This window comes from Canis lupus, chromosome 11 (assembly GCF_048164855.1).
Source record: "Canis lupus baileyi chromosome 11, mCanLup2.hap1, whole genome shotgun sequence".
Lineage (NCBI taxonomy): Eukaryota > Metazoa > Chordata > Mammalia > Carnivora > Canidae > Canis > Canis lupus.
The window spans coordinates 47,685,817-47,705,634 of NC_132848.1; the positions used below are offsets into that span (position 1 = coordinate 47,685,817).

A 19,818-nucleotide genomic window follows, 5' to 3' on the forward strand; every position below is an offset into this window, starting at 1 on the left:
GTCTGGGATTGAAGAGCTGTTTGAGGGACAAAAAGTTACACAAAATTATATAGTAGAATTCTGAGTGATTCAGGCACATTAGTTTGCTGGGACTGCCATTTAAAAAGCACCACAGGGGGCACCTGGGTGGCTTAGTCAGTTAAGCTTCTTCCTTTGGCTCAGATCACCATCCGGATCCTGGATCCCAGGGTCAGTTGGGCTCTCTGCTCAGAGGAGAGTCTGCTTATCCCTCTCCCTCTGCCCCGATTCCCTCCCAGCTCATGTGTGCTCTCTCTCGTTCCATCTAAAAAATAAATAAATAAAATCCTTAAAAAACAAAACAAAAAAAGCACCACAAAAGGGGGAAGGGTGGTGCTTAAATAATAGAAATCTGTTGTCTTATAGTTTTGGAGACTAGGAGTCCAAGATCAAGGTGTCAGCAGTGTTGGTTCTTACTGAGGCTTCTCTTCTTGGCTTGTAAATGGTTGTCTTCTCCCTACGTCTTCACATTATCTTTCCTCCACATGTATCTGTGTCCAAATTTCCTCTTCTTATAAGGTGACAAGTCATACTGGCTTGGGGCTCACCCAGAGGACTTCATTATAATTTGATTGCCTGTCTAAAAGATAGGCCAAATAAAGCCACATTCTGAGGTACTGAGGGTGAGGACATCAACATATAAATTTAGGAAGAGGAATACAATTCAACCTATAACATTAGGTAATAGTGGCCCCATAAACCCTACTTCTCTAAAATATCTCCACAGAAACAAAAAACATAACAACACAAGCAACATATAAAAAAAACATAAGACTCACATTCGCAGCATAACCAAAAGATCGGAAATGTCCAACTTCAACCTACCAGAAAATACAGGCACAGACTCCCTCACTTCTGCCACTTGCCTTTATATAGAAAAAACACAGCCTCCCAAGATGGTCTAAAATCTCCTCCAGAAAGAGTAAACCTACCTGATGCATGGAAATGCCAAAAATGTATCCTGATAGGTGAGAACAAATACCTAGAGGTGGAAAAGACATGAGAAAAGAAATGAGTGAAGCTTCAGTGGAGCAAAACCCTGGATGGGGCTGAGAGTGGGCTAGGTGTGAGGTGGAAATGGAGTCCCCTGGAGTCTTTTTACCAGAAAGATTTCACACAATGCTGAGAGTTAGTAGAAACCAAGGCAATGGGCAATAGGCTAACTTCAAACTCAAGATGCACAACCACCTAATTCTTGATCCCCATCGCACACTCCTGCTACTTTCCCCATTTTGGCAACAAATTCATCCTTCCATGTGCTCAGGCCAAAATCCAGGGTTCATCCTAGACCCCTTTCTTTCTCTCCACCACATATCCAGTCCATGAACAAATTCTCTCTGACTTTCCTACACATCCTCAAATCTGGCCACTTTCCCCACTTCCATTGTCCTTGTGGGGACTACACCAGCATCACCTTCATTTTACTGCTGATGAAATAAAAGACTAGGCAAGTCCCCTTAACATCCTTCAGGCCACTGCTGAATCCCAGTGAATCCCATTACCAGAGTCTCCACCACCTCCTCTACCATTTACCCCTTCCCTTCTTTCCATCTGCTAATATCACCAGAGGAACAGAATTCAGGCTGCTTTGCAACCTAAGTGCACCATATGACACTTACTTTTAAGTGATCATTAGACTTCCTATGCCTCATTTCTCTCATTTCTAGGCAGATTTGTTGAGTGACAAGGTACGAAGGGAAAACATCTATAATTATGCAGTCATCCAGGTCTAGAGCAGGAGTCAATAAACTTTTTCTATATAAAGCCAAATAGAAAATATTTTAGGCTTCACAGACTACATGTGTCTCTGCCACATATTCTTGTTTGTTTGTTGTTGTTACCTTTTATTTAAATATTATTTATTTATTTATTTAAGAGAGAGAAAAAAAAGAGAGAGAGAGAGATAGCATGAGCAGGGGGGAGGAGCAGAGGGAGAAGGAGAAGCAGACTCCTCACTGAGCAGGGAGCCCAATGTGGGGCTCAATCCCAGGGTCCAGAGATCATGACTTGAGCTGATGCAGAAGCTTACCTGACTGAGCCACTCAGGTGCCCCTACTGTACCTTTTAATAATGTAAAAATCAGTGAAAAAAGAAATCAGGAAACCAAAAGCTGGTTCTTTGAGAAAAATCAATAAAATAGATAAACCTCTAGTCAGAGGGAAAAAGACAGAAAACACCCATTACCAATATCAGGAACAAGAGAGTAGACATCACTACAGATACTACAGATGTTAAAAGGAAAATAATGTTATATTATGAACGACTTTTTGCCAATAGATTCCACAATTCAGATAAAATGCATAGATTCCTTGAAAGATACAAACAGAATTTGCTCAAGAAAAAAAAAAAAAAGAAAAGAAAAGAAAAACCTAAACTGCTCTATAAAAAAGAAATTGTTTTTTCTAAAAAAGAAAAAGCTCGGGGATCCCTGGGTGGCTCAGGAGTTTAGCACCTGCCTTTGGCCCAGGGTGTTATCCTGGAGTCCCAGGATCGAGTCCTGCGTCGGGATCCTGGCATGGAGCCTGCTTCTCCCTCTGCCTGTGTCTCTGCCCCTCCTTCTCTCTCTATGTCTATCATAAAAAAATAAATAAAATCTTTTTAAAATTTTTTAAAAAGAAAAAGGAAAAAGCTCTACATTAAAGAAACTAAATTTGTAGGTACAAACCTTCACACAAAGAAAATTCAAAGCCCAGATGGCTTCAATGGTTAACTATACCAATATTCAAGGAATAAACATCATCAACTCTATAGAAAATCTTCTGAAAAGTTAAAACTTAAAAAAAAAAGAGTTAAAACTGAGGAAATACTTCCTAACTCATTCCATGAGACGAGCATTATCCTGATACCAAGCCAGACAAAGGTATTATAATAAAAGAAAACTATAGGCCAATAACTTTCATAAAAGATGCAAAAATTCCTAACTGAATTTAAGAAAATTGAATCCAACAATATTTTTAAAGGCCAATATACTATAACTAAGTGAGATTTATTACAGGAATACAGGCTGCTTGAACGTTCAAAAATAGATAACTATAATTCATCACATTAATAGAAAAATCATATGATCATCACATTAGATACAAAAAATGCACTTGACAAACTCTAACATCTATTTAGGATAAAACTCCCATTGATGTAAAATAAAGGGACCTTTCTCAATTTGATAAAGGGCATCTATAAAAAAATCTACAGTAACATATATCATCGCAAAAGACTGAATGCTTTCTCCCTAATCTCAGGATGTGTGCAAAAATGTCATTCTCACCACTTTCATTCAACATTGTTCTAAAAGGTCTTATTCATTCAACAAGGCAGTAAAAAGAAATGAAATGTGTATATATTTATAAGAAAGAAAGAAGAAAGAAGAAAGAAAAGAAAGAAAGAAAGAAAAGAAAGAAAGAAGAAAGAAAGAAAGAAAGAAAGAAAGAAAGAAAGAAAGAAAGAAAGAAAGAAAGAAAGAATAAATAAATAGGGGTGCTTGGGTGGCTCAGTCAGTTAAGCATCAGACTCTTGATTGCTGCTCAGGTCATGATCTCAGGGTGCCCCAGGATGGGTGTGGAGCCTGCTTAAGATTTTGCCCCTCACCCTCTCTTAAAAAAAAAGGAAAGGAAGTAAAAGAAAGGAAAAGTAAAATTGTCTTTATTCTCAGTTGACTTGATTATCTATATAGAAAATTCTAAGAAAAAATGAGTTTAATAAGGTGGCAGGATACAAGGTCAATATTTAAAAATCAAGTGTATTAACAGAATGTAAAGACAAGCCACAGACTGGAAGAAGCTATTTGTGAAACACATATGTAACAAAGGGCTTGTATCTAAAATACACAAAGAATTCTTGGAGCACCTGGGTGTCTCAGTGGGTTAAGCGTCCAACTCTTGATCTCAGCTCAGGTCTTGATCTTGGAGGGGTAGCCCTCCATTAGGCCTCACACTGGGTGTGGAGCCTACTTAAAAAATAAATAAATAGGAGTGACTAGGTGGCTCAGTTGGTTAGGCAGCCAACTTTGGATTTTGGCTTGGGTTGTGATCTCAGGGTCCTGGGACAGAGCCCCACACTGGGCTCTGCACTCAAAAGGAAGTCAACTTCAAGATTCTCTCCCTCTCTCTCTTCTCTGCCCTCTCCCCCTCCTCACTCTGTCTAAAATAATAATTAAATAAATCTTTAAAAATAAATAAACAAATAAAATACAAAGAATTCTTAAAACTCAAAAAAAATTTTAAATGGCCAAAAAAAGGGGCACCTAAATGGTTAAGCATCTGCCTTCAGCTCAGGTCATCCTGTCCCTGCTCAGTGGGCAGCCTGCTTCTCCCTCTCCCTCTGCTGCTCCCCCTGCTTGTGCTCTCTCACTATCTCTCTGTTAATTAAATAAATATATTTTTTTAATGGGCAAAAGATCTGAACAGACACCTCACCAAATAAGATCTACAAGTAGCAAATAAGCATATGAAAAGATGCTCAACATCATATGTCATTAGGGAATTGCAAATTAAAACAGTAATGAGATACCACTATGCATCTATTAAAATGGCTAAAGTACAAAATACTGACAACAAATGCGGTGAGGATGTGGAGCAACGGGAATTCTCTTTTTAAAAAAAATTTTTTTTTAATTTTTTTTTTTGCAACAGGAATTCTCATTTGTTACTGGTGGGAATATAAAATGTTACAGCCACTTTAGAATGAAGTTTGGTGGTTTCTTTAAAAAAGCATAGGCTTACCATCCACCAATTACACTCCTAGGTATTTACCCAAAAGAGCTGAAAACATGTTCAGACAAAAAGCTGCACATGAATGTTTATACCAGCTTTATTTACAATTGCCAAAAAATTGAAAGCAACTAGAATATCCTTCAATAGGTGAATGGATAAAAAACAAACAAACAAAAAAACTGTGGTACATTGAAACAATGGAATATTATTTAGCAATAAGAAGAAATGAGCTGTCAAGCCACAGAAACACAGAGAGGAAACGCCTAACACTAAGTGATAGAAGCCTTTCTGAAAAGGCTACATGCTGTCTGATTCCAATTATATGACATTTTGTAAAAGGCAAAACCATACAAATAGTAAAAATATCAGTGGTTGCCAGAGATTCAGGAGGGAGGAGTGAATAGGTGGAGCATAGGTGATTTTTTTCAGGGCCACAAAACTATAATGTATGATACTGTAATGGTGCTTATATGACATTATAGCATTTATCAAAATCCACAGAATGTACAACACAGAGTGAACCCTAGTGCAAACTACAGACCTTAGCTGATAATAATGTATCAATATTGGTTCATCAATTATAACAAACGTACCACACTAAAGCAAGATGTTAATACTAGGGGATGAGGTGCCTGGATGTCTTGGTAGGTTAAGTGTCCTACTCTTTTTTCAGCTCTGGTCATGATCTCATGGCTTGTGGGATTGACCCTGAAGTTGAGTCAGTCTCCTTGCTTAGCAGGGAGTCGGCTAGAAGATTTTCTCCATCTGCCCCTCCCCCCACCATGCATATGCATGCACATGCACGCTCTCTCTCTCAAATAAATAAAATAAATCTTTAAAAAAATAATAGGGGGCAGCCCCAGTGGCGCAGCAGTTTAGCGCTGCCTGCAGCCCAGGGTGTGATCCTGGAGACGCGGGATCGAGTCCCATGTTGGACTCCCTGCATGGAGCCTGCTTCTCCCTCTGCCCCCCACCCTGTCTCTCATGAATAAATAAATTAAATAAATAAATAAATAAATAAATAAATAAATAAATAAATAAATAATAGGGGGCAGCCCGGGTGGCTCAGCGGTTTAGCGCCACCTTCAGCCCAGGGCCTGATCCTGGAGACCTGGGATCCAGTCCCATGTCAGACTCCCCGCATGGAGCCTGCTTCTCCCTCTGCCTGTGTCTCTGCCTCTCTCTCTCTCTCTGCCTCTCATTAATAAATAAAATCTTTAAAAAAAATACTGTATTATGCGTAACTGTGTAATCATACACAATAGAGAATTCTAGAAAATGACAACTAGTCTATAGTACAGAAAATTTTGGCCAGCGCTTGTCTAAGGATAAAAGCATGGAAGGGAGACGGAAGATGAAGGCCATGATGAACTGCTAAGCAATGGATATATCTTCATTATCCTGACTGGGGAAAACGGTTTCATGGTGTATTCATATGTCAAAACTCACCAAATTGTACTCTTTATATACATGCAGTTTACTGTATGTCATTTATATCTCACAAAGCATAAGGAAATGCAGTATATAACAAGGTGATCCTATGTTTTCACCTGTGAGATATACAAGAATGAAATAGAATGATAGGGTTCTGATTTGAAGATGGCAAATTATACCCAGGCATCTGACCCTTCAGTTTATCCCAATCTTCCACTCTATGCTCCCAAAGAAATAATAAGGTAAGATCTTAAAGGGGAATCCAGCAGATATCAAAGGAGAAGCACTCAGGCTACAGCAAGAACTCCTCCAATTTTCAGAGTTAATTTAGTTGACAGTATTTCCTTAATAGTTTTGTTTGATCACAAATTTTTCATACATCATTGGTGGCCACAAGTGAGTATCTGTAGTAGAAAGGATGAAGAGGTGGCATCAGGCATAGCATGCTATCCTCTCTTTCTTTTGGGGTCTCTCAGGGAAGTCCCCCAAAACCCTTTCCTATGGCTCTTCTACATGTGTTAAGAACTAACCTGCATTGGTAGCTTTTGTCTTTATTAGTAATGTGGGTAAAAGGAATGGTTACTGAAATTCGGAAGGTCAAAGAAATCTAAGGGCAAGGGAGACATCTAGGTAAGAAAAGGGGGACATCAAAAAAAAAGAAAAAGAAAAGAAAAGAAAGAAAAGAAAAGAAAAGAAAAGAAAAGAAAAGAAAAGAAAAGAAAAGAAAAGAAAAGGGGGACATCTGAGAGCAGCTAGAAGGAGCAAGGAGGAAGTGGCTGGCCTTGCAGGTCTGAGGGATCCTTTCACCCTATCACTCTCTCCTGCCTCTCCCTGTTTTTCTTTCCTTTTTTCCTTTCTCCGTCCTAAGTAAGGTTTCTGAGCTCCTCCTCCTCATGGTTATCTCAGAGAATAATTGATGAACCTGCCCTCCTGCCTCTGCAGTTGGGTTCGCTGGATAGCCTTCAATAACGTGTACTTTGGGGGTCCTTTTCAGCCACTCCTCTTCCAGCACTGTTTTCTCTGCTGCCTAGGGTTCATGGAGTTCCTTCACAAGTAGAACCCTAGCACTTTTTCCATAAATGTTTGAATGTCACATAGATACAGTCTTACTTCAGTTTTTTATTTCATTTAAGAAGTAATATATCTTAAAGACAGACATACAGACCAACGAACTGGAATAGAGCGCCCAGAAATAAGCCCTCACATATATGATCAAATTATTTTTGACAAGGTTGCCAAAACCATTCAATGGGGAAAGGACAGTCCTTTCAACAAATGGTGCTGGAGAAACTGGATATTCACGTACAAAAGAATGAAGTTGGACCCTTACCCAATAGTATACACAAAAAAAAAAACTCAAAATGAGTCTTTGACCTAAATATAAGAATTAAAACCATAAAATCCTTAAAATAGAACAGGGCACGGGGTGCCTGGGTGGCTCAGTCAGTTAAGCGTCTAACTTCAGCTCAGGTCATGATCTCAGGGTCCTGGGACCAAGCCCTGCATCAGGCTCCCTGCTCACTGGGGAGCCTGCTTCTCCTTCTCCCTCTGTCTGCCACTCTCCCTGCTTGTGCTCTCTCTGTGTGTCAAATTAATAAGTGAAAAAGAAAAAGAGAAAGAAAAGAAAAAAAGAAAGGAAATCCTGTCATGTGCTACAACATGGATGAACCCTGAGGACATGCTAAATAGAATAAGCTAGTCACAAAAGGGTGACTATTATATGATTCCACTTATATCAGCTATCTAAATGCATAGAAACAAAAAGAATAGTGGATGCCCAGGGCCTGAGGGGAGAAGGAATGAGGAGTTACTATTTAATGAGTTTACAAGGTTAAAACAGTTCTGGGGATGGATGGTGGTAATGGTTGCACATTATGAATGTACTTACTACCACTCAACTGTACACTTAAAAATGGTTAAGATGGTGAATTTTATGTTGTGTGTATTCTCTCGCAATAAAATAAATGCGAGTAAAAATATGCACGAACAAGTTAAAAACAATTTAATACCAAAAAAAGTTTATGTTGAAAAAAAAAAAAAGAATTCTCCCTTCATTCACCCACATTTGCCATCGGGCTCTTTCCCATATTAAAAAAGCCCTGAAGGTGCCTCATAGACTCTTTGGAGACAGGACCGTATAACATTCTGGATACTGTGGCTTTCTTTGCTTTGATTCCTATGTCCTGATGTGCTTCACATGAGATTATATAAAGCTTCGTTATTTTTAACGGTTCACAGTGGCTCATTTTATGAACGCATACTGATGATTCCACTGCAAAAAAGTTCCTCAGTAGGCAAAACTAACCTTTGGTGTTGCAATTCAGGAAAGCGGTCACCTCGCAGGAAAAGCCAGGCATCTCTCTCTGCGTCTCTCATGAATGAATAAATAAAATATTTAAAAAAGAAAGAGAAAGAAATAAAGAAAGAAAAAAGCCAGGCAGTGACTGAGAGGAACGGGTAGCTCCTGGGATCCTGGTCATGCTCTGTTTCTTAAACTCGGTTATTGCTGTACAAGCGTGTCCCCATTGTAATAATTCATAGAAATGTGATTTCTGCACTTTTCTGTATGATGTTGTGCTTCACTTTGACCAAATTTAATCTCACAGTTCAGTGGGAAAGGTAGCACATACCTACGGCTCAGTTTGGTAAACGAATTAGGACTCCACGTTGCACTGCTGCAGGGCTGGAGGCTGCGGGGTTGTGGGGAGCCCTGGGCTAGTCACAGCAGTACGAGGCCCCTCGGTTCCCACATCTGCAAAACGGGAATAAGAATACAGCTACCTGATAGAGTCATTGCAAAGATTTAACATAATCTATGTCAAATGGGTAGAAGTGCTCTGCAAACACATAGGTTTTGAACTAACGCCAGCTACCAAGTTACCACAGAATTGTAATTTTTACACGAAAAAAGGATCCTCTTCGGGGCTCAGTAAAGAAATGTTTTGGGTAAAATACCCAGCGCCGGCCTCCTCGGGGACCACGCGCTCGCGAAGTAGCGTGGTCGCAGGTGCTGCCGCTCGGGAACGACGTCTTTCTGGGCAGGTGACTCTCAGCGGCCCCCTCGGCTCCGTCCAAGTCCCCTTTAAGAGCCGAGCCATGACGTCATCCCCTACGCGGCGCAGCCTACCTTGGGAGCGCCCCCGCAGTACTTCCGGAAGGCCGCAATTGGCTGGCCCGCACCCGGAGGCCCCGCCCCCCCGCCCGCCGCAGGCCCGGGGCGCCCGCATCAATCCGCCCGAGTGGGAGCGGTGATTGGCCGCGGGGGGGCCGCCCCCCAGCAAGCCCCGCGGGGCTGGCGTAGGCTGCGCGCGCGGGGTGGGAGGGGCGCGGCACGGTGTCTGGAGCGGCCGCCGTCCGGGTCCGCCCGCCTGCCCGCTCGCCGGTGCCTCCTGCAGCCCGCCTGCTGGGCAGGGCCGGCCGGCCGGGCCATGGAGTCCTACGACATTATCGCCAACCAGCCCGTGGTCATCGACAACGTGAGGCCCGGCAGTCGGGGGGAGGGCGGGCGCCCCGCCCCCGGGGGCGCACGCGGAGGGCCGCGGGGGGGTCCGCCCACCTCGGCTAGTGGTCCAGGCCCTGCCCGCCCGCCGGCTCCTCCGGGGGCTCTCCTGCTCCCTGGCTCTGTAGCCCGCGCCGTGGGGCCGGTCCCTCCACCGGTGCTGCGGAGCCGCTGCCCGAACCCTCCCCGAGCCCGGCGGGGAGGTCCTGGAGAGGCGGGAGCCCATGCGACCGGCGGCCCTCGGTCAGCATCGGCAGCGCTGGAGTGAGAGCCGCACGGGCCCGCCGGTGCTCCCGTGTGTCAGGCCTGGGGCCGCCCTCTGGACCCTTGGTGGTTGAGAGGGAGACACTGGTTAGGTTTCGACCCCAGCGCCTTTACCCGTTTCCCGGGGCCCGAGTGCCCCTCCTAGTGGAAGAGGAGGGACGGGACGGCATTTGTCCTTTTTGCACAGTGCTGGCCTGATCTGTCCTTGCCCTTCCCAAGGGGCCGCAACTCTTACAGGACCTCCACGGTGGGCAGGCTGTGCTCTACTGTGCGCTTTTTCTTTGACTGGAAAAAAAAAAAAGAAAAGAAAATACTGGTTAAGCTCTTGAGAACCACATGTCTGTCCACCATCAGCTGGTTGGTTTGGCTACTTTGACCCGCTCCTTAAAGTGCGCCCTGCCGGTGCAGAGCAGAAATTCCACAGCTAGCAGGACAGTGGGGGAGAGTCCAGGACCACTCTTGCCAGGACCCACAGCAGTTTGGGATAATGGTCTGGAAGCTTCAGGGAAAAGTTCCCTGGCTTCCTTGTGGCTTTGTCCTTCACCACTGGGGCTCGACATGTTTTCAGCTGCCCTCTGAGGATTTCTGGTCCATGGGAGGAGAATGAAGGGCAGGGGAATCTATGGATCTAGATTCATACCAGGCCCCTAGCCTGGGTATCTGCCTCTGCTGTGTTTGCCTTGGAGTTTTTTATAATGACTCACTCCTCTTTCTGGGATGTGTCTCCCTCCCACATGACCCCGATGTAATCCTGAATGGCTGTCTTTTTTTGGAGTATCCACATGGGCTCCTTGAGTCACAGCAGGGGATGTTTAATATGAAGGCTAGAACTGGGCTTGGGGGTGCTCTCCAGCAGGCTGCAGGAAGGAGTAGGACACTCCCTTTCTTGGTGGGCAGATAACTCATTTAGGCTAACCAACAAGCTTAGGAGCTCAGAGCTTGCCTGGTCCCTGTGGGCTTCCAGCCCCTCCTCTGTAACGTGAGGATGTTTATTTCTGCACTCAGACCCAAAAGGTTGTGATGGCAGTCTGTGGGAAGTGAGATTGAGAGGCTGATTCCTTCATTAGTGGGATGGTTCTTAAAGGTTCCCTTTAAGATCCTAAGTCCAGTTTCCATGCTGGAGCAGCAAATTCTTGGGAGGAGCTACTTGAAGAGAGGTGCCAGTTGTTGCTGTGTACACAGTGAGCTTCCCGAGTGGGTCCTGTATGTGATCCGTGTTTGCTCTGGGGGGAGAGGCGGGATGGCCAGGGATTCCTCCTGCCTGCAGCTGACCGTAGAGTGTGCAGAGGACGTACTTCATGGTTTCTCAGTCTCCGCACCATTAACATTCTGGGCTAGATAATTCTTGGTGTGAGGGGCTGGCCTGTGTATTGTAGGATATGTAGCAGTATCCCTGCTCTACCCTCTAGATGCCAGTAGCACCCTCCCTCTACCCTCCCCTCCTCAGTCTCCAGACATTGTCAAATTTGGGAGAAGGTGTGCAAAGCACCCCCTAGTTGTGAATCATTGGTGTACTTGTAAACGATCTTGCCCTCTTGGCGGGATCTCAGACTTCCACCCTGGGCTGCCAGGACGGAGCAGCCGGTTCTCTATTGCAGGGCACTGCCTTCATCTGGAGGTGTGTGTCAGGAGCTAAGCACTGTTTTTCCTTGCAGGGTTCCGGGGTGATCAAGGCTGGCTTTGCAGGAGACCAGATTCCCAAATACTGTTTCCCAAACTAGTAAGTGTTGCTCTGGCAGCAGCCCTAACCTTTTTGTCAGATTCCTGGAAGAACGTTGGCTCTGTGTCATAGCGCTCTTTGAGATCAACTCTTGCTTCCTTTAAGGGAAGACACCAGATTTGTGAGGCTAACGCTGTTACCAGCTCTGGAAGTGCTGTGGGCTTCCTAGTCTTTGAAGTCTGATTTTGATCCCATCTTTAGCCAGGGAGGGAGAAGCCACCAGCATTCTCTTGGAAATTGGCTGGGGTAGTAGCAGCAAGATTTTAAGAGAGACATCTCTGGGAGAAAAACCCAAACTCAGAGGAGAAAGAGTGGGAGTTAATGCATAGCCATCCCTTCCTCCCAGGAAATGTTTCTTTCAGGGCTTATTTATTTTCCAGCTCTAGAAAATAATGGGTTTCAGTCAAGGGAAATATTTCCCTGAATGGAGCCAGTGGTGGCAGGGATAAGAGGGATGAGAAAGCACAGGGGAAACCCGGAGCACTGCTTCAGCCACTCTAGCCCATTGGGAAGTATTCCCTAGGTGGTACCACTTCTCAAATCCTGAAGGTTTTAGAGGGATTGGCTAAGCAGGGCATGTTGGGGGATCCTGAGGCCTCCCAAAGTGGCTGACTATACCAAGAACCCCAGGCCTCATCTGGGGACAGGGCCAGCTTGGAGCACCAAGCACTCAGTAGGGCTTCAGCTTTCAATTCTGAACTCCACTTGGGTTCAGTTAAACCTTCCTATCGATGTGCAGGAAACTTGGGTCACGTTTTGGAATGGTAGCTTGTCCAGTCTTGCAAAAACTGAGTCTTTAGTCTGGAAGCCCTGGTAGTGGGAAGGGGCAGGATCAAATAAATGGGAGAGGGGTGGACAAGAGCCATGATCCAACTTCCTGGGACCTTGGTCTACAGACGGTGCGGCAGCCCTGCCCTCCTGAAATCGAGAGTGTGGGCTGAGTCATTGTGGCTGCAGAAGCTGACCCTCTGCCAGGGCTGGACCATGAGGAGCTAAGATTCCAGAGCTCCCAGCCTCTCTAGGATGGAGAGTCGGGAATGGAAAGGATCCCTTTCCTTCTGACCCTGAGCATGCCCTCCTGCCAAGGCCTGCTCTGTAGGCCCATATCCTGTAGGCCTGGGTTCTGGCCTTTGCCACATGGCCAGGTCCCGATGCTTTAGAGTAATTACACTTTTGACCACAGGAGTTAGACTTGGGTTTTCCTGGATGTGGGCTCTTCCACGCCCCCTGCCCACCTTGTTGACTTGACCTATCCTTGTAGTGTTGGGCGCCCTAAGCACATGCGAGTGATGGCTGGAGCCCTGGAGGGAGACCTTTTCATTGGACCAAAAGCAGAGGTAATACCTTGGAACATGCATTTGCCAGGGCTTGGGGTCTCTGGTCCCAGGAACATGGGCTCATGGTCAGAGCTGTACCTTCTGGGGGGGCATCTGTTTTCAGCCAGCGTTGGAAGGGGAGGACTAGGTGGGAGGGAGCATGTCCCCACCCTCTCTGTCCCCTGCCAGTTGAAGCTGACCAGGCTCTGAGGGCCTAAGAAGGTGCTACTGGACAGATGAGCCTGTGCTGAGTTCAGGACCCGGCTACCAGGCATGGGGACACCCAGTAAGCAATGGTGGTTCTATTCAGGGCAGATGAAGGGGAGGCTTCCAAGAAGGCAGAAAGCCGTTGCTGGAGAGGGGCCGGGTGCTCCAGCTGGCCCTCCCACCTTCCTCTGCAGGAGCACCGGGGGCTGCTGGCCATCCGCTACCCCATGGAGCATGGTGTGGTGCGAGACTGGAATGACATGGAGCGCATCTGGCAGTACGTCTACTCCAAGGATCAGCTGCAGACTTTCTCGGAGGAGGTGTGGCAGCCCCCCCCTCCCTCCGCCAGGCTCCCAGTGCTCAGGGGTGCCCTCTCCCTGCTCTTCCCTTCCTGCTTATGCTCCTGCACTTCCTCTGCATTTTGTTAGGGCCTGCTGCTTCGTCACTGCGTATATGTGGGTACATGCAGTCGGCGAATGCCAAGTAGAGTTTTCCAGAGAAAGCTGGATCTTTGAAAGAGAAACTGCTGGCAGATAGTGGGATGTTACCCTCCAGAAGGCTGTAGCTACGTGTGCTCGCAGCGGGGGTTTTGGCTGTCCAGGAAGATCCTCTTTAGGCTTAGCACATTGTCTTTGCACATGCCTAAACCCTGCCATGTCTTATAGCATCCTGTTCTCCTAACGGAGGCTCCACTCAACCCGAGTAAGAACCGGGAGAAAGCAGCAGAGGTGTTCTTTGAGACCTTCAACGTGCCAGCCCTGTTCATCTCCATGCAGGCGGTGCTCAGCCTGTGAGTGCTCCCTAAACCCTGGGGTCTCCTGAGTCCCCATCCTCTGGCTCTTGTTGGACATCCCTATAGAAACAGCCCCCCGGGTAACGGTTCCTTTAGGGAGTCCCTCGTGTCCCTTTTTCAGACCAGATAATACAAATGTCCCAGGGTCCCTTCCAGGGGGGAGGAGGGCCCCGTGCCTCAGTGGCTGAAGTGAAGGGACACTGACCTGGTGACAGGTATGCGACAGGACGCACGACAGGAGTGGTCTTAGACTCAGGGGACGGGGTCACTCATGCTGTGCCCATCTACGAGGGCTTTGCCATGCCACACTCCATCATGCGGGTGGACATTGCTGGCCGGGATGTCTCCCGCTATCTCCGGCTCCTGCTGCGCAAGGAAGGAGTTGACTTTCACACCTCAGCTGAGTTTGAGGTCGTGCGGACCATCAAAGAGGTGACAGAGGGCAGGAAGAGGGTGTGGAGGCCAGCTGGGTGGAGCAGTGGGAGGCGGTGGCACCCAGGCATGAGGTTGAGCCCTGGGTGTGGGTTTCCCGGTTGCAGCCTTCTGAGCGTTGTGTCCCTGCCCACCGCAGCGAGCCTGTTACCTCTCCATCAACCCACAGAAGGATGAGGCTCTGGAGACTGAGAAGGTTCAGTACACCCTGCCAGATGGCAGCGTGCTCGACGTAAGTTGTGAGGCCTGGCACCAGGTGGCAGTGGTGATGCTGGCACCTAGAGGAATAAGAAGCCTGTTGCCCTCAATCTTGTGTTCCAAAGGTGGGGCCGGCTCGGTTCCGGGCTCCTGAGCTGCTGTTCCAGCCGGACCTGGTAGGTGATGAGAGCGAGGGGCTCCACGAGGTGCTGGTCTTTGCCATCCACAAGTCTGACATGGACCTCCGCCGGACACTCTTCGCCAACATTGTGCTCTCGGGTGGCTCCACGCTCTTCAAAGGTACTGCTGTTGGGGAGGTGGTGATCAAGACCTAGACTACACCCCACTCCCTGGAGCCTAGGAGGTTTTTTGGGGCTCCATTTTCTGTTGGCTTTTTGGGGCTCAGTGAGCATTTTTTTTTTTTTTTGAGAGAAGTTTTAAGTGAAATTTTATTGACTTTGTAATAAGCTCACATAAGATCTAAGATTTGTAAGAAGACGTCTCTTTCCCCCATCTTGGTCACCCCACTCCCTCCCCCAGGAGTTGTAAGCTTCTCAACTGTATGCTCAGCAGCACTGTGCATATTAGCAAATGTGCATTTCCCCTCACTCCTGCTTTTATACCCATCATGACATGCTCTCCAGGCTGCACACTGTGTATTTTTCACACAGTCCCATGCCTGGAAGGTCTTTCCCCATCCACATGAGCTCTTTAATACGGCCATGTGACATTTCCCTGAATGGCTATGCCATTTCCCCACTGACCTGCCGATGGCCTGCAGTGTTGTTGCAGCCACCGCAAATCACAGAGGTGCCGTGTTGGATAACCTCACATAATAAAAATCCATGAAGGTGAAATCCTGGGAGACTTGCTGAGTCAGAGGGTAGACATAGGTACTTGTTATTTGGTAGATACCACCAGTCTCCCCCTCCCCTGGAAGCTATGCCACTTACACCCCCACCAGTTATGGTGGAGAGTCCCCAGCGAAAGATCACAGCCCCCCCATGTGATCTTGGCCTCTGTGATGGGCAGAAAAGATATTTTCCCCCTGATTTGTCATTTGCCTTTGATTTTGCTTTGGGTGGAAGAGCGTGGGGCCAGATGAAGCTGTGTAACCTGGAGTTCCCCTCTCATGCTGCCTCTCTGAGGAAGCTGGGCCCACCTCAGTCATGGTGCTGGCTCTTTCTTGCCATTGGGATGGCTTGCCCCCACCATCCTTGATCCTGGAAAGAACTACTAAAGGAAGGGTGGCAGCACTTGGGGGCACCAGAGTTTGGAGATGGGGGTGCTAGTGAACCCTGGGCTCAACCAGCCTTGTATTCACAGGCTTCGGTGACCGATTGCTAAGTGAAGTGAAGAAGCTTGCCCCAAAGGATGTCAAAATCAAGGTGAGGTTACAGGGAGTCCCATGGGGCATGAGGGTGCTGGGCAACCTTGACTGGGGGAGGTACAACTGCCACCTGCAGACACCCTCTCCCAGTTAAGCTCAGCTGCCTCCTCCCCGTTCAGCTGCTCCTACTGTCCCAGCTGATGCACTTGTTTTGTGGCCTCAGGCCCCAGGAGAAAGGCTCCCAAGGCTGTGGTGGGGGCTGCTGTGTGGTGACAGGCAATTACATTGCTATTTGTTCCCATAGATCTCGGCCCCTCAGGAACGGCTGTACTCCACGTGGATTGGGTGAGGAGGGGCTCACAGGGAGGGCTCTGGGAGACCATTGGCCCAGGCCAGGTGGAGGTGGGTGGATTTCCCTCGCAGGTAGAGATGGAGCTTTGAGTGCCTAGAAAGGGTAGATGGCCCAGCCCTCAGGTCCACAAGAGTCTATCCTTCCCTCCTCCCTCCCAGTGGCTCCATCCTGGCCTCGCTGGATACCTTTAAGAAGATGTGGGTATCCAAAAAGGAGTATGAAGAGGATGGCTCCCGTGCTATTCATCGTAAAACATTCTAGTGCCAGAGGAAGAAGTGTAGCGTGTTGGAAGAGCCGTGTTGGAAGAGCCATGTTGGAAGAGCTTGTTGGAAGAGCGGAAGGAAAGGGGAGTCAGAGCCCTTAACCCTTTCTGGTCTGGGCTCTACATCCTAGGACTAGGGTCCCCTGCATGCCCTGAACCCTGGGCAGATGGGGCAACCATGCTTCCCTGCAGCCCTGCCCTGCACACAGACACACACACACACACACACACACAGTAACATTTAGCTGCATGGATGGAGTCATGAGCTGGAATTTAGGAATTGAGGGGCCCAGCTTTAGATTGTTCCAGCAGTCCCCCTTGGCAGGGTCTTGCTCTGACCCTTGGGGCTGCTTCCTCGAGCTCCAAGGCCAGATGCCCAACAGCCCCGTTTCCTTTGACAGGATCCCTCCCAGAGCCAGAGTGCCTGGATGCCTGTGTAGCTAGCCTTGAGGCGTGGGGTGGAGGGGTGGCCAGCAGCTCCCCACTGGTGCAGCACTGCTTCCTGTGCCATACCTAGGCATCCCTTACCTTGTCACATTCAGTCTTCCTGTCTTCCTGGGTAGATGCCTTGGTGTAGGCTGAGGACTGGGCAGTCTTCCATCCCCAGCAAAGGGTCTGCCCCAGGATCAGGGCAGAGGATCATGGATTATTGTAGTTTCCCTTCAAAGCACTTCATTGACACCACTCCTCATTTACCTTAGTATCTTGGGTAGGAAAGGGTTAATGGTCTTCATTGGTTGCCACTCCCAGAAGCCACTGGATCTGGAGTCAGACCTAGAGGGAGTATGGGGGGCACGTTTCCTTTTCCCACCTGTCCCACGAAGGAGGTTTTCATTGACTATGGCCAGGACCCCCACTTCCCTCTCCCAGAAATGTACAATAATTTAACACAGCTGCCTGAAAACTTTTTTTGTAAATCATTATAGTAATAATTATGGACAAGGCCTAGTGTGTGGTTCTGTTTTCTTGTGGTTTTGTGTTATTGTTCACTCATCTATCCCTGGGGACCTTGAGAGAAAGGAAGGACCAGCAAGAAGGCAGCGTGGCACTGGCTCTAGTTCAGAAGCCTGAGGGTTTCCAGTGGTTGGTGGGGCAACGCGGCATAAGAGGCCCCAGGAGGTTGAGCTCTCAACCCCGTGGTAGAATTCCCCAGCCTCATTACCCACTCGCTACAGTCCACCAGGAGGAGTTGACTTGGAAGCAGAGAACAAGGCTGCCTTCCTCAGCCTTATTCCTGGATAGGATCTCGTGACAGGCAGGGCTGGGGCTTGGTATATCCGCACACACGCATTGTTTGGGCACTTCTGCTGGCCTGCTCAGACATGGCTGAGGCTGATAAACCTAACGGTGGTGCAGGTTCAGGGGTCAGGCCAGCTGGAAAGAGGCTATTGGAGGAGGTAGAGAAGGCTGTGTTGATGAGCTAAGCTCTTCCTCCAGAAGGAAGAAACAGTGGTGGGGGGGTGGAGAGGTACAGTGAGGCAGAATTCAGTGACTGCCCTTTCCTTCATCAGGGACTGGGACTCCTGCAGTATGTCCAGGAGGGTGCCATAGTTTTGGGGCCAATGGTAAACAAGACATGTCTTTGCCCCCAAAAATGTATGGGTCAGGGGGAAGAAGATGAACTTGCTCTTTTCGTAGTGTTGTGAGGCTGAGAAGGACATCTAACCCCTCAAGTGGCAGGCTGATTTACACAGATTCAGGAGAGGTCAGCCAGGGAGGGGAGGGCCTTTCAGGTTGAAACAAGAGCTCAAAGGATGCCTGGGACCAGTGGGGCTTGAGAGAAGAGCATGGACCCAAGTGACGCCAAGCAAGCAGGGAAGGGCTGGAATGCAAGACAAACACAAAAGGGAGGTTGGGGCCAGCACGTGGAGGGCGTTGAGAGGGTTTTTAGCTGCATCCTAGGTGATGAGAGAATGGTTGTCATAGCTGTGTGTTCAATCCATTTGGAGTTGGTCGAGCTGAGGGAGGGTGGAGAGCTGAGGAGCTCAGGTAGTAGGGAAGAGCTGACTGAGGCCAATCGTCACAGGGCATTTTGTGAGGCTTTGTGGTCACAGAGCAGTGAAGCCTGTACCTACCCTCAAGGGAGAAACGATTTACATAGAACCCTTTTGGTGGTTCGGTTCACGGTACCACTTTCTCCAAACTACACAGGTCTGGAGCATTATCACTTTGACTCTTCCCTTCCTTATCGCCTCCAGATTCCGCATTTACCACGTTCTGATGGTTCTTCTATAATGTGTTTCCTACCCATTCCTTTACTGTAATGGCCTCTACCACCCTATTTTGCAATGGTAGCTTCATTCTCCTCCCTACCCCGTCCATTTGCCCTTGGATCTTAAGCCCATATAGCCTTGGTTCTGCCACTTACTAATCCAACATGTCAGGCAGTTCTCCACTGACTGGGAGAATAAAACTAAGTTGATGTGACACAGGTGAAATCCCCTTTATGAACCATATGTTGCATTAAATTCAGGCTCTTTAGGATTGGTTCCTTTCCTGTTTTAGGTTTGCACATCATCATGCCTGCTTTGCCCACCAGCTTCTACTGTCTGCTGGAAAGGACTTTCCCTCATGTCTGTCAAAATCCCATCCTCTAAGGCCAAGAACAATGCATCCTCCTCCTCACTACTCCTCCCTCCCAGTAGGGACAGTATGGTTACAGATCTCTGGTCATGGCAGGTTTCTCACTGTTGGAGAAAAGCTACAGACAAAAAGGTTAGGTAAGGCTAGAATGAGCTTTGTGGTGTTAGATTGGGATTGGAGGTATGGACTCATGGTTTTTAAAATATATAAAGATAGATGCTGAAATAATTAGGCCTTCCTCTGTGAATGCTAGGGTTAGACTATATGTATTTCCCAGCCCTGTCTGCTGGGAAGGCCTAGACACACTGACACCCCAACAGCAACAAGCACATATAGTGTCTAGATCAGGGCTTCTGAATACTACTCTTCAATGAAAGGAATCAGAGCTCCCTGGAGGAATTCTAGATCTAAGGCAGATAAAGTATAAAATGAGCCTGGAATATCTTGTGGTACCATAGAGAAGGAAGTGTCCCCAAAAGGAGGGAGCTTGTTGTCTTAAGGACAAATAAACCAACTTGAAGGAGCACCCAGTGAGCAAATCTGTGGTGGATTATAAGCCATAGAAAAAAATATTTGTGAATCCACTCTAATATAAATAAATTGAATAGATTATACATGGAGGACAAAGACAGTTCTTCCTTAGAGTAGTTCAATTCTTGAAGGAATAATGGAGAATGGAAATCACCATAGACAAACACCAC

At 47.4% G+C, this 19,818-nt stretch overlaps 2 protein-coding genes across 5 annotated transcripts in view; one reads left to right on the forward strand and one right to left on the reverse strand.

The window, feature by feature from the left end:
* The window catches only part of C11H2orf92 (chromosome 11 C2orf92 homolog), a 46,045-nt gene extending 36,788 nt beyond the window's left edge, over positions 1-9,257 (reverse strand). The window contains exons 1-4 of one of the 3 annotated variants that reach the window (XM_072768098.1): positions 9,117-9,257; positions 8,792-8,913; positions 1,638-1,773; positions 951-1,000 (exon numbers count right to left, since the gene is read on the reverse strand). The gene's annotated coding sequence lies outside the window, so the exon portion shown is untranslated. Of the gene's footprint in view, positions 1-950; positions 1,001-1,637; positions 1,774-8,791; positions 8,914-9,062 lie in introns of all 3 variants that reach the window. The other 2 variants (XM_072768095.1, XM_072768097.1) reach the window with 2 other exon arrangements.
* A 215-nt stretch (positions 9,258-9,472) lies between these two features.
* ACTR1B (actin related protein 1B) lies at positions 9,473-17,478 on the forward strand. Of its 2 annotated transcripts, XM_072768101.1 has the most exons (12): positions 9,478-9,637; positions 11,580-11,644; positions 12,906-12,981; positions 13,150-13,246; positions 13,362-13,487; positions 13,833-13,957; positions 14,176-14,392; positions 14,532-14,624; positions 14,716-14,890; positions 15,917-15,978; positions 16,225-16,265; positions 16,431-17,478. In XM_072768101.1, exons 5-12 carry the CDS (start codon positions 13,395-13,397, stop codon positions 16,531-16,533), a joined length of 909 nt encoding a protein of 302 aa, XP_072624202.1. In that variant the 5' UTR covers positions 9,478-9,637; positions 11,580-11,644; positions 12,906-12,981; positions 13,150-13,246; positions 13,362-13,394; the 3' UTR covers positions 16,534-17,478. The 2 variants fall into 2 exon arrangements, with proteins under 2 accessions (XP_072624201.1, XP_072624202.1); XM_072768100.1 differs by lacking the exon at positions 13,150-13,246 and having other exon boundaries at positions 9,473-9,637.
* The last annotated feature ends 2,340 nt before the right edge of the window (positions 17,479-19,818 follow it).

Coding starts and splice junctions, on each gene's coding strand:
- ACTR1B (XM_072768100.1), top strand. CDS start 9,590: ATGGAGTCCTACGACATTATCGCCAACCAGCCCGTGGTCATCGACAAC. Junction 11,645..12,905: donor AAATACTGTTTCCCAAACTA/GTAAGTGTTGCT, acceptor CTATCCTTGTAG/TGTTGGGCGCCCTAAGCACA. Junction 15,979..16,224: donor CAAAGGATGTCAAAATCAAG/GTGAGGTTACAG, acceptor TTGTTCCCATAG/ATCTCGGCCCCTCAGGAACG.